Raw genomic sequence first — 19,257 nt, 5'->3', positions numbered from 1 at the left:
AGACTAGATGGAATATATATATGTGTGTGTGGATGTGTGTGTGTGTGTCTATATATATAGAGAGAGAGACATACTCTAGATGGAATATGTGTGTGTGTGTATGTTTACACACACCATAGATGGAATATATATATATACGCACTAGCCGTAATATATATATATATATATATATGTATACACACACACACACACACACACGACGGAATATATATATATATATATATATATATATATATATATTTATCAAATAAAATCCTTTCATTTTTAAAGGTGTTTCGTTTGGTATGTTAAAGACATGCCTATGACTGCTTCTAAAAGCCCTTGGCAGGAGCCTCATATAGCATGCTGCAGTATGATATTTTGTCCCAATGTTGTCACGTATAATTTGGTGAATTTCAGTCACACCCAAATAATCAACCAACCTGTCCGAACATGCAACTTCTCTTTTTAGTCTCTGCAAAACTAAATTCCCTTCTTTACAAAATAATTAGATTTGAGGATCAAGTTAAAATGCACTATATTTCAAGTTAAACTCAGGCTTCTGCACAACTATAGCATGATTTTAAAGTCATGTTGGCATTCACTGTTCTGTATTTTCCTATGTGTATCCTAAATAAATTTCCTGGACCATATTTAGTGAGAAATTAAAAGAGTTTTATATTACACTGTGAAGTTTGAATAAATTCTCAGTTGATCAGGGTTTATCTCTTAGCTCTATGTCATACAACCTCTATATGACACAAGCATATGGACAAAAACGATTTTAAATACAAAACCCTTAGCTCTGTGTCATAAATAAATTTGGGTAAAAACGCAGGCCTTCCACTGAGTCATCACGGCAAAGATGGCCCATCTTCTCTGCAAGCAGCAACCTAAAACAAAAAAACAAAAAACCCCACACAATTATCTGTCCATGCAAAAACACAAATACACATTACATTGTAATGAAAGGTAAGAACCTTACTTACCTTTCTTTGGCCAGGAGGACAGACATTCCCACGAGCTTAGCAAACTCTTCTGATGTTAGGGATCCCTTTTCCGAAACCTAACAGAAACACACAGCAGAAAAAAATGTAATTCATGTAGGACACTAATTTAAACACACTCTGGGTACTAATAGTAGGCAGAATGTATACCAGTATATGCAAGAAATAATTTAATGTCCTACCAAATTCCAAAGACCATTCACTTTAGAACTAAATCTTAATACTTAATCCTACAAAAGTTGAAGGACCCAGAAGAGACATAGAAGAGACTAAAATGTCAAGATCAAGCTCTCTATAATGTAACAAAGTCACTGTACTAAAGCCTAAAAAGAACTATTCGATATTCTGAAAAAGAATATATAACAAATTCTGAGTACATATTACATGCTCCAGTGAAGGAACTTTATACATAGGTTTAGTTTAAAACATGTGGTAGAAATAGCTGTAGTCTTGGGGTTTTCATCTAGTTGAAAATGAGAAGGATAATAAATGGGAGTTATTCAAATTATACAGGCTCACCATAGAAGCTATAAAGACAGTACTATTTCAAGTATCCTAATGAGTAATACTGGTAGTTTGGCCAGTAAAATCCATCTAAACTACAGTTGCTTTTTATATTTTTTGAAGCAATTATTTTCATAAAACAACTTGTGGTGTTTTACAAAGCTGCTTATCTAGGTGTTAATGGAAGAAAAAGTTTAATTGTGTGTAACATCTGATAAAGTTAAAAATCTGTTCTCAACACTAAAATTTAATAGAAAAGAAAGCACCTAACTTTAATTATTCTTACATGTAAGATGTTAAGAGTGTCAAGAAATTTCAAAGAGCTCTTAATGTATGACTGGTTAATATTGATTCATTGTTAGTGATAAACTGTTTTTATTTGGGTGTGCGAAGGCTACTTTTCAGTAAAGTTAAATTCAAAAGGAAGTCCTGTTTTTTGAGTTGCAAGACTTTGGGTCTTCGTAGCTTTAAAGACTAGAGAATATTGGCTTCACGTACTGTCTCCAGGGCTGAGGCCACCATTTCCTCTTCTTTGTGAGACTGAAGCTCAATTACCATGACGCCACTGTCAAACACACGGAGCCTGAAAACCACAGGTGTGAGAACAAAGCCAGGAATTATCTAGGATATTCAACCGCTGAGAAGAAGCACATCTTTTTTTTTTTTTTTTTAAGATGGAGTTTCACTCTTGTTGCCCAGGCTGGAGTAAAATGGTGTGATCTCAGCTCACCACAACCTCCGCCTCCTGAGTTCAAGTGATTCTCTTGCCTCAACCTCCCGAGTAGCTGGGATTACAGACATGCGCCACCACGCCCAGCTAATTTTGTATTTTTAGTAGAGACAGTTTTCTCCATGTTGGTCAGGCTGGTCTCAAACCCCTGACCTCAGGTGATCTGCCCGCCTTGGCGTCCCAAATTGCTGGGATTACAGGTGTGAGCTACCGTGCTCGGACAGGAACACATCTTTTATACCTTCTTTTATGCCCAGGTATGAGGGTAACATTAAACAAGACAACATTTAAAACCTATCGAGCACAAGCAATGATGGCATAAACAGCTCACGAATACACAGAAAATAAAATTATGAACTAGAATCTACATGCTAAATAAAATGCCTGGCTACTTTTTTTTTTTTTTTTTTTTTTGAGACAGAGTTTCGTTCTTGTTGCCCAGGCTAGAGTGTAATGGCACGATCTTGGCTCACTGCAACCCCTACCTCCCAGGTTCAAGCGATTCTCTTGCCTCAGCCTCCTGAGTTGCTGGGATTAGAGGCATGCACCACCATGCCCAGCTAATTTTGTATTTTTAGTGAGACAGGTTTTCTCCATGCTGGTCAGGCTGGTCTCAAACTCCTGACCTTAGGTGATCCACCCACCTCGGCCTCCCAAAGTGCTGGGATTACAGACGTGAGCCACTGTACCCGGCCGCCTGGCTACTTTTTTAAACCAAAAAATAAGAAAAAGAAAATTCACAGCTGAACATCTCCAGAGACTAACACAAAATGTCTAAGGGAAGAGGGGCTATTCTAACCTCATGGGAAGAACCACACCCTATCTCATTCCCCCAAATCCACAAGAGTCTGACTACTGGCCCTGTAAGAACATGCCCAGCCCTGATAAAGATGAAATAATATAATTGCAAGAAGGCAATATTCTGGCTTGACACTAGGGATGGCAAACTTGGCTGGCGTTTCCCATCTACCCCATGCAGAATCATGGTTGCAGGTGGTGAACTTCCTGCAGAGGTTCCTTTACCTGAGAGGTAATTTCAGTGCTTCCAGCATTTTGCATGCATTCACTAAATCTTCTGGTGAGAGCAACTAAGAGGGAAAAAAAATTCCAGTAATGCTATATAATTGTAATGATCACTAAAACGGAAGAGTAAATTTTAAAATTATTTATCAATAATTTTATGTGATTTAATCACTACAAAGCAAAAAAGATTAACAAAGGAGCCAAAGACTTCTATTCATTAAAGTAGTACTACCCAATAAAATATGCATGCCACATGTTATTATAAATTTTATAGTAACCACATTAAAAAGTAAAAAGAAACATGTGAAATTAATTTTAATGCATATATTTTATTTAGTCAAATAGATTGAATATAGAACCAATGCAACATATAAACAACACAAAAAATTCTTAATGAGATGTTTAACATTTCATTACTTATTTTGTACGAAGTCTTTTCAATCTGGTGCATTTTACACTTGCAGCACATCTTGATTTGGATTAACTACATTTCAAGTCCCCAGTCACCATGTGATGTGGCTATCCTTTTGGACAGTGCAGCCTTAACAAATCAGCATGGTGTGGTGATAACAAGCACGGCTTTCAGTTCCACAGGATGGCTCCAGAGCCAGTCCAGCCTAGATCCAAATACCTGTCAAACTACTGTCTCTGGCTGTGGCCTTGCCCAAGTTATTTCATCTTTCTATTTTTTTTTTTTTTTTTTTTTTTTTTTAAGACAGAGTTTCACTCTTGTTGCCCAGGCTGGAGTGCAATGGCACAATCTCAGCTCACTGCAACCTCTACGTCCCAGGGTCAAGCAATTCTCCTACCTCAGCCTCCCGAGTAGCTGGGATGACAGGCATGTGCCACCATACCCAAATAATCTTTTGTATTTTTAGTAGAGACAGGGTTTCACCATGTTGGCCAGACTTGTTTCAAACTCCTGACGTCAGGTAATCCACCTGCCTTGGCTTTCAAAGTGTTGGGATTACAGGTGTAAGCCACTGCACCTGGCCAAGTTATTTCATCTTTCTAAGCCTCAATTTCCTAATCTCCAAATTATCCCCAACATGGGACAATAAAAGCAGCCATGCCACTGAGTTATTGGGAGGATAAATGTGTATGTGCAGAGTGACCAGTGGATGGTAAGTACTCACTGATGGCAGCTATGATCAGTATTCAGATAAAAACACAGAGCAGGGCTTAACTCATGGGACTGGGTGAGCCATTTGCATGGAGGTAACTGTTTGGGCACAAAGAGTACCTGGACAGTCTTGGAGGCCAAGGATATCTGCATATAAAGGAGCAAGGGCAGCTGAAGAATAGCCGCTGCTGATACACAGCCAACAGGGTGGGGCAGTTTTCCTCTGCATTATCTACAAGGCAACTTGTTCCAACCAAGTTGATTCAGAAGAGTTAACTATTGCAGAAGAAGGGCTTCCTGAACAACCTTATTTATCACAATAAAAACAGAAATATTAGAGCTGAACAGTTTCACTCAGTCGAAATCCTGATATTAAAAGTAAGAAAACTGGGCCCCTAAATGCTGGCAAGGATGTGGAGAAAGGAACTCTTACACACTGTTGGTGGGAAGGTAAATTAGTGCAGCCACTATGGAAAACAATATGGTGATTTCTCAAAAAACTGAAAACAACTATCACATGATCCAGCAATCCTACTGCTGGGTATACATCCAGAAGAAAGGAAAGGAGTACACTAAAGAGAAATCTGCACTCCCATGTTTACTGCAGCACTATTCACAATAGCCAACATCATTTGCAACAACAGGGATAGAACTGGAAGACACTGTTAAACGGAGTAAGCTAGAGCAAAAAGACAAATATCCCATGTTCTCACTCATATGTGGGAGTTAAAAAATGGATCTCATGCAGATAGAGAGTAGAAAAATGGTTACTAGAGGGTAGGAAGAGTAGTGGGGAAGGAGGGATAAAGCGAGGTTGGCTTAATGGGTACGAAAATACAATTAGAAGGAATAAGAGGCCAGACGCAGTAGCTCAAGCCTGTAATCCCAGCACTTTAGGAGGCCGAGGTGGACAGATCACATTATATGCTTGTATCATATACAACATGGTGAAATCTCATCTCTACCAAAAATACAAAAATTACCCAGGCATGGTAGTGGGTGCCTATAATCCCAGCTACTCAGAAGGCTAAGGTAGGAGAATCCCTTGAACTGGGGAGGGGGAGGTTGCAGTGAGCCGAGATTGTACCACTGCACTCCAGCCTGGGCAACAAGAGTGAGACTCCATCTCAAAAAAAAAAAAAAAAAAAAAGGTGGCAGAGGAATAAGATTTAGCATTCAGTAGTACAATAGGATAACTATAGTTAACAATAATGTATTGTATCTTTTTTCTATTTTTTTTTTTTTTTTGAGACAAAATCTTGCTTCTTTCGCCCAGGTTGGAGTACAGTGGTGCAATCTCAGCTCACTGCAACCTCCGCCTCCTGGGTTGAAGCAATTCTCCTGCCTCAACCTCCCAAACAGCTGGGACTACAGGCGCATGCCACCATGCCTGACTAATATTTTGTATTTTTAGTAGAGATGGGGTTTCACCATATTAGTCAGGATGGTCTTGATCTCCTGACCTCATGATCTGCCTGCTTTGGCCTCCCAAAATCCTAGGATTACAGGTGTGAGCCACCGTGTCCAACCCATATATTTCATTTTTTTTTTTTTTAATTTATTTGTTGAGACACAGTCTAGCTCTGTTGCCCAGGCTGGAGTACAGTGACACAATCTCAGCTCACTGCAACCTCTACCCTACAGGTTCAAGCGATTCTACTGCCTCAGACTCCCATGTAGCTGGGATTACAGGTGCCCCTCAACCATACCCAGCTAATTTTTGTATTTTTAGTAGAGACAGCATTTTGCCATGTTGGCTAGGGTGGTCTTGAACTCCTGACCTCAGGTGATCTGCCCACTTTGGCCTCCCAAAGTGCTGGGACTACAGGCGTGAGCCATTACCTCTGGCCCTATTGTATATTTCAAAGTAACTAAAAAAGTGGAATTGGAATGTTCCTAACAAAGAATTGATAAATACTGGAGGTGACAGACCCTCAATTTCCCTGATTTGGTCATTACACATTATATGCTTGTATCAAAATTTCACATGTACCCCATAAATATGTACAACTATTATGTATCCATAAAAAAGAAAACATAAAAATTTGGGGGGCCAGGCGTGGTGGCTCATGCCTGTAATCCCAGCACTTTGTTTGGGAGGCCGGGGTGAGTAGATCACCTGAGGTCAGGAGTTCAAGAGCAGCTTGGCCAACATGGTCAGAACCCTGTCTCCACTTAAAGTATGAAAATTCTCCTGGTGTGGTGGTGCACGCCTGTAATCCCAGCTACTTGAGAAGCTGAAGCACAAGAATTGCTTGAACCCAGGAGGCAGAGGTTTCAGTGAGCCAAGATTGTGCCACTACACTCTACAGAGTGATACTCTGTCTCAAAAATACAAAACAAAAAATTTAAAGATTAAAAAAAAATGTGGTACATATACACAATGAAATACTATTCAGCACAAAACATAATAAAATCCTGTCATGTGCAGCAACATGGATGAACCTGGAGGATATTATATTAAGTGAAATAAGCCAGACATAGCAAGACAAACACCACTTGATCTCACTTATATGCAGACTCTAAAAGAAGTTGATCTCATAGAAGAAGCTGGTAGAAGAGTGGCTACTAGAGGCTGGGGAGGGTAGGCAGGAGAAGGGGATGAAGAGAGGTTGGTCAACAGATACAAAGTTACAGTTAGACAGGAAGCATGAGTTCTGCTGCTATATTACACAGGGTGACTAGATAATGACAACGCGGTGTATATTTCTTTTTTTTCTGTTTCTGAATACCATGTTTTTTTGGTTTTTTGTTTTTGTTTTTTTTGAGATGGAGTCTTGCTCTGTCTCCTAGGCTAGAGTGCACTGGCGCAATCTCAGCTCACTGCAACCTCCACCTCCCTGGTTCAAGCAATTCCCCTGCCTCAGCCTCCTGAGTAGCTGGGATTACGGGAACACACCACCACTCCCAGCTAATTTTTTTTTTGTATTTTAAGTAGAGACTGGGTTTCACCATGTTGGCCAGACTGGTCTTGAACCCTTGACCTCAGGCAATGCTCCCGCCTCGGCCTCCCAGAGTGCTGGGATCACGGGCATGAGCCACTGAGCCCAGCCCTGAGTACTTTTTATTGATACATAATATTTTACATATTTATGGGGTATAGGGGCTATTTTTATTAATACACATGCATAAAATGTGTAATGATCAAGTCAGGGTATTTGGGTACCTATTACCTCAAGTTTTTATCATGTCTATGTGTTAGTAACATTTCAAGTCCTCCCTTCTAGCTACTTTGAAATACATAATACATTGCTGCTTCCCTCCTCTGCTACTGAATATTAGAACTTATCTAACAGTATGTTTGTACCCATTAACCAACCTTTCTTCTTTCTTCCCCCCTCCCACTTATATACCTTTCCCAGTCTCTGATATCTATCATCTATTCTCTACCTCCATAAGAATGAGTGAGAACATACACTATTTGTCTTTCTGTATCTGGCTTACTTCACTTGAGCTCCCACTGAGTGAGAACATGCACTGTTTGTCTTTCTGTGTCTGGCTTACTTCACTTAACATAATGACGTCCAGTTTCTCCATGTTGCTGAAAATAATGTGATTCCAATCTTTTTTTTACAACTGAATTGTATTCCATTTGTATGTATCTGACATTTTCTTTATCAGTTCAACCACTGATGGACACTTAGGTTGATTGTTTTTTTAACAAATATTTATTTTAGATTGGGGGTACATGTGAAAGTTTGTTACACAGATAAAGTCGTGTCACTAGGGTTTGTTGTACAGATTATTCATCACCTAGGTATTAATATTAAGCCCAGTGCCCAATAGTTAACTGTTTTGCTCCTCTCCCTCCCCTAAGTCTCCATCCTCAAGTATACTCCAATGTTAGCTCTTTGCTTCTTTGTGTTCATAAGTTCTCATCATTTAGCTACTACTTATAAGTGAGAATATGGCTTTCTGTTCCTACACTAGTTTGCTAAGGATAATAGCCTCCAGCTCCACCCATGTTCCCACAAAAGAATTATCTTAGCCGGGCACAGTGGCTCACGTTCCTAGCACTTTGGGAGGCCAAGGCGGGCAGATCACGATGTCAAGAGATCAAGAGCATCCTGGCCAATATGGTGAAACCCCGTCTCTACTAAAAATACAAAAATTAGCTGGGCATGGTGGCATGAGCCTATAATTCCAGCTACTCGGGGAGCTGAGACAGAATTGCTTGAACTCAGGAAGCGGAGGTTGCAGTGAGCCAAGATGGCACCACTATGCTCCAGCCTTGCAATAGAGCGAGACTCCATCTCGGGAAAAAAAGAAAAAAAAAAAAAAAGAATTATTTTGTTCTTTTCTGTGACTGCATATGACAGACAGGAGAGGATTTATTTAGAATGTTATTACCACAAATAAATGATAAATGTTTAAAGTGATGAATATGTTAATTGTCCCGTGATATGGTTTGAATCTATGTCCCCATCCAAATCTCAAATCTCATCTTGTAGCTACCATAATTCCCATGTATCGTGGGAGGGACCTGGGGGGAGATGACTGAATTATGGGGGCTGGTCTTTCCTGTGCTATTCTGGTGATAGTGAATGGGTCTCATGAGATCTGATTATTTTAAAAACAGTTGTCCTGCACAAGTTCTCTTTGCCTGCTGCCATCCACATAAGCTGCGACCTGCTCCTCCTTGATTGTGAGGCCTCCCTAGCTATGTGGAACTGTGAGTCCAATTAAACTTCTTTCTTTTGAAAATTGCTGAGTCTCAGGTCTTTATCAGCAGCATAAAAATGGACTAATACACCCTGATTTGATCATTATAAAATGTATACATGCACTGAAACACCACATAGCATGAATATGTACAATTATTGTGACAATTATAAAGAAAAATACAAAAAGTTTTGAATAGCCAAAAAAAAAAAAAGAAGGAAAACTGAGTCTCAGAGATGTTAAGTAAGCTACTGAAGGTCACTAAGCAAATCACTATCAAAACCAGGAAAAGAATCTGCCTCCTGGATCCCAAGGCAGTATTCTTTTCACTGTACCACAGTGCTTCTCAAAATAGCTCTGATATTCACAACCCTTCCTCAAATTGTATTCAGAATTTGTATTAAGAAAGTCTATATTTAGTTAAAAGAATATTTAAATTTTCTATTCTTACTTCCATTCCTCGAGCTCGGTTTACTAAGCAGTACACCTCTGTGAGTGACATTATTCCCCCTCGTTCCTGTTAAAATATGAAATTTTTTAAAAAGTATTATGTTACAATTACACCAATTAGCATTTCTTAACAGGAATCATAATCACAGGGAAATCAGAAATCTGAAATTTCTTTAAGAAGCTTATAAAAACTGTATTTATACAAAGGAGAACCTATTCAGGTACCACAAGGCAGTTCAGATTCACTACCTGCACTTTAATGTCATTACCATTTTATTTTTATTTTTATTTTTTGAGACAGAGTCTTGTTTTGTCTCCCAGGCTGGAGTGAAATGGTGGGATCTCAGCTCACTGCAACCTCCACCTCTCAGGTTCAAGCAATTATCCTGCCTCAGTCTCCCGAGTAGCTGGGACTACAGGCATACACCACCATGCCCGACAACTTTTTTTGTATTTTTAGTAGAGACAGGGTTTCACCATGTCGGTCAGGCTGGTCTCGAACTCCTGACCTCAAATGATCTGCCTGCTTCAGCCTCCCAATGTGCTGGGATTACATGCGTGAGGCACTGTGCCTGGCCTCATTACCATTTTAACATTTACTTAAATGAAAAAAGGGTCTCTATACCGTGTTTCAAAAAAATACATTTAAATGTTTTAACTTATTTCAGCTAATAAATGAAGAAAGCGTAGAATTAATAAGACCGTCACCATTTTGCAGCCCCCAATGAAATAAGAGATCTAGGCAATGACTGTCAATGGCTGTTAACATCACAACAAATTTTTAAAAAATTTAAAAAAAGACAATCAGACATTATATATCTCTTGATGGAAGTACACAACAGCTTCCATGAAATAGTCTTGCCATAATAATTGTTTAAAGCCCTAACAAACCTTTATTATAAATACCAGTTTATAGGAAATACACAGAACAGGAAAAGCACACTCTATAGGATAAACTCGTTTCTTCAAGAAACACATAGTGGGGTGGAAGATAAGAGAGGCAGGAAAAGAAAGAACCCATGAAATTAAAAACAAGCAAAGAAACTTGAGAAACAAATCAACAAACTACAATGAATCCTGACTGAAACAGACCAACTGTAAGAGAAAATGTGAACACTAGGCTGGGCACGATGGCTCACGCCTGCAATCCCAGCAATTTGGGAGGCCGAAGCAAGCGGATCACCTGAGGTCAGGAGTTTGAGACTAGCCCGGCCAACATGGTAAAATCCTATCTCTACTAAAAATACAAAAAAGTTAGCTGGGCATGGTGCCAGGCACCTGTAATCCCAGCTACTCAGGAGGCTGAGGCAGGAGAATCGCTTGAACCCGGGAGGCGGAGGTTGCAGTGAGCCGAGATCACACCATTGCACTCCAGCCTGGGCAACAAGAGTGAGGCTCCATCTCAAAAACAATACAAAAAAAAAAAAAAAGAAAGAAAGAAAGAAAATGTGAACACTAGATATTAGATAATATTAAGAAATTATTTTAATTTTTTTGATTATGAAATGGGATTATAGTTGTATTTAAAGGAGTCTTTATCATTAGAATTACATACCGAAATGTTTACAGATAAAGTGATGTGATGTCTGGGATTTGCTTTAAAATAATTTTGAGTGGAGGTTGGTTTACAGAAGAAGTTGGATGATGGGTACAGAAGATTCATTATACTATTCTATTTGTCATAGGTTTGAAATCTTTTTTAATACAGGTGCTTTAATGAACTTTTCATTGCCTAAATACTATCAGACTAGAAGATGAATCTGTTAAAAGAAATTCTTTCCATTCTTAGTTTGCTAAGAGTTTTCATCGCAACTGGTCTTTGTACTATCAAATACTTTTTCTGTATCCAATAAGTAGGTCATACGATTTTCCCATTTTTTCTGTTAATGTGATGAGTTACACTGATTAACTTTCAAATGTCAAACCAACCTCAACAAAAGCCAATTTGGTCATGATTGTTGGGGTCTTTTTTGTTGTTGTTGTACTTTGGGCTCTGGTGTACATGTGTACTTCCTGCATCCTGCAGGATTGTTGCATAGGTACACACATGCCAAGGTGGTTTGCTGTCTCCACCACCCCCCCATTGCCTACATCAGGCATTTCTCCCGGTGTTGTCTCTCCCTGCCCCCACTGTCCCTTCCCTCCCGTCCCCCCCAAACCTATTCCTGTGAGTGTTGTTCTCTTCTCTGTGCCCAAGTGTTCTCATTGTTCATCACCCACCTATGAGTGAGAACATGTGGTGTTTGGTTTTCTGTTCTTGTCAGTTTGCTGAGCGGGATGGTTTCTAGATTCATCCATGTATCTACAAAGGACATGAACTCATGGTTTTTTGTGGCTGCATAGTATTCCATTGTGTAGATCTGCCACATTTTCTTTGTCCAGTCTATCATTGATGGGCATTTGGTCTTTTTATATATTGATAAATTCAATTTGCTAACATTTTGTTTAGAATTCTTACATTTCTGGTTTTGAAAGAGATTGGCCTATAATTTGTATTTCTTATATGTCATTTTCAAACTTTGGTCCTAAGGTAATGCTAGCCTCTTAAAATTAGTTAGAAGTATTCTAACTTTTTCTACTCTCTAAAGAAGTTATGTAAGATTAGTATTAACTCTTCCTTAAATATTTCAAAGAATTCACCCACAAGGTTATCTGGGCCTGAATACTTCTTCATGGGAAGATTTTAAATTACAGAAGGAACTTATTTAGTAGTCTTGAGTCTATACAACATTGGCAGGTTGTGTTTAATATCATCTTCTTATATTTTTCATGCCTGCAAAATCTGTAGAAATGTTCCTTTTTCATTTCTGACGTTGGAATTGTGTGCTTGCTTGCTCTCATTTGCTCATGTTATCTCCCTCTTTCTTGCTATCCCTTTGATTTATTTGCTAGAGACCTGTCAAATTTATTATTGTTTTCCAAGATTTGGTTCTGTTGTTTCTATTGTGCATTCATTTTCTATTTAATTAGTTTTTCTTACATTTATTATTTACTTCCTTCTACTTTTGTAGATTTATTTTGCTGTGTTTTTTCTAGGTAAATATTTAGAGTCTTCATTTCAACCTTCAATAGTATGTATTTTAAAGCTGTAAAATTCTCTATAAACACAGCTTTAGTAGAAGCTATGGGTTTTAATATTATATTTTCATTATTATTCAGTTCAAAATACTTTCTAGGTACCATTACAAGTTCTTATTTGAGCTCTGATGTATTTAGAATTATATTGCTTAATTTAATAACAGTTCAGGGTTTTCCAGTTAACTGTCATTGATATTTAGTTGAATTTTACGGTTTCAGAGAATACAATCTGGGTGATTTTAAACCTTTGGCAACTTTATGCATGCTTTATGGCTCAGCATAACAAATGTTCCCTGTACACTTGAATTAAAAAAAAAAAAAGAAGATGAATCTGTGTTATGGAATGATTAATAGTACTATATAGTAAAGACTATATAGGTGAAATTTATCTATACAGAGGAAGATCATACATTTCCTTTGAAAAATAAGGAAAACTTCTATAGATTTAGAAAGTTATAGATGTCAAAAATGAAAATTAAAAACAATTTAGAAAATTACAGATAAAGAATAATAAGCACAGTGAACTAATTTAATATACCTGAAAGAAAAAAAAAGTCAGTTGACAATAACCATATCATGAAAGGAGTTATGCTCTTGTTAACATTTCTGATGACATAGGGCTAATTTAACACAGTTTAAAAAGGCATATAGGTTTAGTTTTTACCTCTAAAGGTGCCTGCAATATTCCAGCCAGCTGTTTGGCCAGCTGCATGTGGTACTGTGTGCCTGAGCCGTAGGTTTCTCTGGTAACTGGATTAGCTATTCCCATGCTTAGTAAGTAGGATTTAAACCTTATGGTCTATAATAACAGAGGATAAAATGCAGAATTAGTCTCTCTACCCCAATATCTGAAATTCTTCCATCATACACTGAATTCCATTGAACTATTTCTATATATACCCATTCCTTCTACTATGTTTCCATGCTGTGAACTGTAAGGGAACAGATTTCCAGGAGTTCCCTATATACATCTAATTATTCTCCATCCTACTTCTCTCCTGGTCTCTCATATTCTATTTACTTAATAAATTTGATGCGAGAGGAGATTCTGATAACGACTGTGCTATATTTAATGCCAACCAAATAGTACAATGGAAAACTTAGGAAAATGGCAGTGATTAGATTTTAGACAAACTGAATGAAACAAACATCAAACTTAGGAATATGTATAAAACAGCCACTCCTTGTATAAGGAATATACAATATACTGAAATGTATATTTCAGTATCTCTGTTTTCTACACTCTAAAAAAAGGCACTGAAATAGACTTTAATCCTAATAGAACTAAGAGAATTTTTATGATTGACTTTTTCTTTAGTACTTTCACATATCCCCAAGTCCCAAAAGAAATAAAACAGTACATTCAGAAAGCCAATGTAAACCACAGAAACCTCACTGCATTATTTGTGTCATATTGTTTCAAATGCCTTTAAAAAAAGCAACTTATTTACCTCATCTTCTGTGATGTCACCTTGTTTGTCTTTAATTTTATTAGCAATTGATTTTGATAACTCCACCATTTCCTTAGCCTGTCAAATAAAAAGACTGAAAAGCAATATTGTCCCCAAACTGTCTGCTAATAAAATATGCTTCAAAAACTGTATTATAATTCGTATGAACTTAATGGGCATAAATGACATATACCTTGATCATTAGTTTGCTGAGGTCTTCAAAGGCCTGAAATGAGAAATTAATTTTTGTTGAAATCCATCTAAATAATTAAAATGACTTAAAGCAATGAAATACCCTCTATTTTTTCCCTATGATAAAAATTTGAAATTTTCTTACAAATATCAATTTGTTAATAAATATTTATAAAGTAATACATCTACCTTATTCTAAAATTTCATTTTAGCTAAAACCCATAAATTTAGGACCAGGAGCAGCAGCTCACGCCTATAATCTCAGCACTTTGGGAGGCCAAGGCAGGTGGATCACCTAAGGTTAGGAGTTTGAGACCAGCCTGACCAACAAGGAAAAACCCCATCTCTGCTAAAAAAAAAAAAAAAAAAAAAATACAAAAAACTTAGCCGGGCGTGTCGGCACATGCCTGTAATCCCAGCTACTCCAGAGGCTGAGGCAGAAGAATTGCTTGAACCTGGGAGGTGGAGGTTGCAGTGAGCCGAGATCGTGCCATTGCACTCCAGCCTGGGCAACAAGAGCGAAACTCCACCTCAAAAACAACAATAACAATAAAAACCCATTAATTTTCCAAACAAACAGTAAAAAAAACTTCACATTTTCAAAGAGAAAATAATTATTATTGATTAAATAAACAAAAGGTGACATAAACTGTAGTTCAGAAAATATTATTTACTGTTATTTGAGACAAAAGTAAGAAATTCTGTCACTGGTTTTTCCCAAAATCATTTCCTAATAGGAAGTCAAGAATCAAAAGCACTATAAAGCTTTCCTGGTTGAAAATTGTAATACACAGCTGTAGGAATAGTCTTTTGGGAACAATAATTTTGGCTTTCCTGGTTGAAAATTGCAATACACAGCTTCAGGAATAGTTCTTTGGGCATGATAATTTTGGCTTTAACACAGGTGTGATTTAACTGAAACAGTAAGTCTGGCCTCTGACTATCAAACCCATTATACTTGTAGATATGGTGGATATCACAAAAGAAAAACATTTAAATACCATCTAAAGGTATCTACATAGAATCAATTGTTTAATTTGCTACAGCAAATAACTACTTCAAAGGCCTTTTCAAATTTAATTATATTTATAATAAATTATTTCAATTTACTGAAAATATACAGCCAGTGCAGAATATCTTATCTAATTGATACATACAGATGTTACTTTTCAAAACCAATTAAGCAGCATGCCATTAACTGAAATACCAGTCCACATGGTAGTCTGAAACATATAATAGTGGCTCAGATCAGCTTATGCCCATCTGCAGGAAAGCATCCCCCATCTGCAAAAGGATTTTGCTAAAAGAATAGCGTGTTGTGTATTCTTATGGCCAACTCACTAAGGTTAATACTGAAAACAAAGGGGAATGTGCACACACCTAACAGGAATTTCCTTAGATATACAAAAGGCTTAAACACTGGATTCTTATCAGCTAGAGCAGGCAGATGCAGGAAACCCTTTATGAGAAACTCTGGGCACCAGCTCTGAAACTAAGTCAATTTTAACATTTAAACAGAGGGCAAATCACACACCAACCTAGTTTTCAAAAATAAAACACACATTTTGCACGCTTAGATTTTTACTTTTAATATATAAGATATTAATAGATTTCTTTTACCTGTGTTAAGAAAACTGGTAAGACAACACTTTTAAATTTTATATGGTAAATCACTGTATTTATTATATTATGTTGTTGTCGAAAAAATACGCTAAGTTAATAGTGGGTGCACAAGGAATACATGAATAAGCCCTTTAATCTTACACATAGGCAATAAAAATATAGTAAATATTTTAGTGCCTTAAACAAAAGTCTATAAATATTTTAAGTGATTATTAAACACAGCGAAAAGCTTCCTCACTTCTATTTCTATAATTATTGTAAAATTTGGAATTAGTCAACTATCAAAAAATGGGTAAAGAAGCTACCTACAATAAAAATTAAAGCAAAAGAGATGCACATAGCCATTCTATAATTGTATCTGCCAGTTTACGGAACCTCGTATCCCTCTACCACACCTGTGGTCAAATTTCCACTTCAATTCTGAGAAAAACAGTGCCTGTTTTAAAACCAGGAGTACCCTCCTAAGCTAACTTACGGCATGATTTCTTACTTATTTTTAGTTATGACTTTGGCTATTAGCATCAGTAACAATATATTCTTGATTTTCCATTTCAGTACTCTCGAATGTGCCTTGCATATTCCATTCCCTTTTCCTGGGTTCTTATCCATGCTAGTCCTCTGCTAGAGCCTATTCACCTTTCAACCTTTGACTTCCATATTCCTGCTGCTAACATACCCTCGGTGACCTCAGAAGAAGTTAGGGATCATGTTATATGTCCCTGCTGCAGCCTGTATGTTCTCCTCAAAAGGTGTTTCTCCCACTGAATAATGCCTCTTTGCCTGTGTCTGTGCATCACCACAGTATCCACAGCCTCTGATACGAGGCCTGGCACAAAGTAGGGAGGAATATCTGCTGAATAAATTAATGATCTGCATGGTTAATGATCTGCTGAATAAATTAATGATCTATATGGTGGAGCACAATGTTTATGTAGAATCCTTTGAGTTATGTGACTCCAAGAAAATTAGACCGAAACAAAATAACTTACATTATAAATTAAGAAAAACATTATTTTCAACAAAGCATTGAGTTAGTATGGCACTATTCAGAAAGAAAAATACAAATAATGGAAAATTAGGCCATTGCTCCATGCCATCTCCAAAAGTGTTGACATAAAGAGAACGGCGACAGGCATTGCTGAAAGAGGACGGTGACAGCACCTTCTAGGTGGTGAAGAGAGCAGTGATGATGTGGTGCACTGTTATCACCAGCAACTGCCTGCAAACCAGGAGACATGGGCTCTCATCTGCTTCCTTCCAAATCTAGTCACTCACTCTGAGACAATTTCTTCTCTGAATAATAAGGAGACTTCTAATGCTAAAATGTTGAAATTTTATCAATCTTCTCAGAATAGATGATTCTGAAAAGATGGTGGCTATGGCAGCACCTTTTTTCAATCTCTCCAGATCACAATATGAAAACAGACAGGGCAACTAGTTCTCAAAACCAAAAACCCCATAGGTAACATATACTATAATACTAAGTGTTAGAATACTAGCAAAACTCCCCCAAGACACAAGCAGTTGGGGCAAACTGCTAAGAGCCACAAGATCTGCAGGATGCTAGCATCTAGGCTAGAGAAAGAAAAGAAAAGCAACAATGTAACCGCACACCTGAGAATGAGAGAGCCCCAAGAGGGCCAATAGGGATTCACCAGAAAGCAAGGCAGGCCAATTTGAGGACACTGCCTAAAATGGGAGGGTTGTGCCTACTTCAATAATAGGAGGGTCTGCTATCAACCTTTTATTTCAAAATAAGCTAAAAGATGTTAAGAAGATGATACAAGCTATGAAGGATCAATATAAATCAGAAACAGATGACGGGATTCAGAAAAAAACTGAAAATAAAAGGAAAAAATCATTTCAGAAATAAAGGCTACACTAGACAGACATGAGTGAATAAACACAACAGATAAAACTTTCAAAGAAGGTAAAAAAGAGGAAAACTTTCTAAATAAAAAAGGAAGAGCATTAGAGTCACAAATAGTGACTCTAGAACAGAAGACAGGCAGTGAAACTGCAACATACAGCTAATAGGAGTCTCAGAAGAAAAGAATCAAAGCAATTATTGAAAATTATAGGCTGGGCATGCCAGTACTTTGGGAGGCCGAGGCGAGTGGATCATGAGGTCAAGAGTTTGAGACCAGCCTGGCCAATATGATGAAACCCCATTTCTACTAAAATTATAAAAAATTAGCCAGATGTGGTAGCACGTCCCTGTAATCCCAGCTACTTGGGAAGCTGAGGCAGAAGAATTGCTTGAACCTGGGAGGCAAAGGTTGCAGTGAGCTGAGATTGCATCACTACACTCCAGCTTGGGAAACAGAATGAGACTCTGTCTCAGAAAAAAGAGAAAATTACAATACAGAAAAATTTCCCTGAAGTTAAAACATTCCTGAAATGAAACTATATACTGAAAAAGCACAGCATATACCTAAGAATAACAACTCAGAATGACTAATACACAGACACATTCCAGTAAAATTACCAGGCTTTAAAGTAAAATTTAAAAATCCTTTGCCCATCTAGGAAAAACAGCAAGTAGCTTTTAAGGGGAAAAATTTAGGTTATCATCACTCTTTAACAGCAACACTTCATGCCAGACCAAAAAAAAAAAAAAAAAAAAAAAAAAAAAAAGTAATATAATGAAGGCACTCAAAGAAGGAAAACGGGAGCCAAGGATTTAAAATCCAACAAAACTAACCTTCATGTATAAGGAAGACAAACATGACAGATACAGGGTTGTTCTATGATCATTTCCTAAAAAATCTACTACCAAATAAGCTTCAGACAACCAAAGTGACTACAGAGAGCTCTGCATAAGGACTGTTGGTACGAAACATAGAGGTATGTAAAACGAAGACTCAATGAGAGCTAGAGCTGGGGCAGAGGTATATGTGGTGGCTGCATGCTCAGATTGTGTAAACACAGTACACCTATTTTTCAAATGTACGAAGAATGGGGAAAACACATATACAAATTTTTTTAAACTGTTCTAGTAATTATTTGGTAGTGTCATCCTAAATTTGAATAGAAAAGATAAATATGCTCTCATTAGGTACTTTATATTGACAACAACAAAATTCTAGCTCTGTCCATCGAAAAAGCCTAGAAACAAAGATCAACTCAATAGTGACGGATATGACTAGCAGGCAGATTGTGGTTCTAAAATATCATTTCACACTAAAAGAAACCAGAGCTTCTCAGATAAATGGTGGATTCCAGATCTGGAGGAGGGAATGTACAAGCTGGTCCTGGAACTTTTGTCACATCAGATAATGAAGAAGTTAGCAAAGTTCACAAAGTCACAACAAAAGCACTCAGAGGGTCAACTTGAAGCAGCTCCCACTAGCCAAAGAGGGGACAATTTGAGCTTCAAAGAGGATAACTGTAATTGAGATAAGATGTGCCTCCGACAAAAGAACACAGCATCAC

At 37.5% G+C, this 19,257-nt stretch overlaps 1 protein-coding gene across 6 annotated transcripts in view; it reads right to left on the bottom strand.

Annotated features, from left to right (window-relative positions):
* Nucleotides 1-427: 427 nt before the first annotated feature.
* Nucleotides 428-19,257, bottom strand: part of VPS36 (vacuolar protein sorting 36 homolog) — a 34,661-nt gene continuing 15,831 nt past the window's right edge. For 4 of the 6 annotated variants that reach the window (XM_032277302.1, XM_032277304.1, XM_032277305.1 and 1 more), the window contains 8 exons: nucleotides 14,201-14,233; nucleotides 14,008-14,085; nucleotides 13,221-13,355; nucleotides 9,480-9,545; nucleotides 3,244-3,308; nucleotides 1,989-2,073; nucleotides 969-1,045; nucleotides 428-872 (listed from right to left, as the gene is read on the bottom strand). In XM_032277302.1, coding sequence (XP_032133193.1) covers nucleotides 779-872; nucleotides 969-1,045; nucleotides 1,989-2,073; nucleotides 3,244-3,308; nucleotides 9,480-9,545; nucleotides 13,221-13,355; nucleotides 14,008-14,085; nucleotides 14,201-14,233 — 633 coding nt within the window. In that variant the 3' untranslated portion in view covers nucleotides 428-778. The remainder of the gene's footprint in view (nucleotides 873-968; nucleotides 1,046-1,988; nucleotides 2,074-3,243; nucleotides 3,309-9,479; nucleotides 9,546-13,220; nucleotides 13,356-14,007; nucleotides 14,086-14,200; nucleotides 14,234-19,257) is intronic. The other 2 variants (XM_032277303.1, XM_032277307.1) reach the window with 2 other exon arrangements.

Source organism: Sapajus apella, unplaced genomic scaffold, assembly GCF_009761245.1.
Source record: "Sapajus apella isolate SASKATOON/1434 unplaced genomic scaffold, GSC_monkey_1.0 scaffold9, whole genome shotgun sequence".
NCBI lineage: Eukaryota > Metazoa > Chordata > Mammalia > Primates > Cebidae > Sapajus > Sapajus apella.
This window is presented reverse-complemented; position numbering and strand designations above follow the sequence as displayed.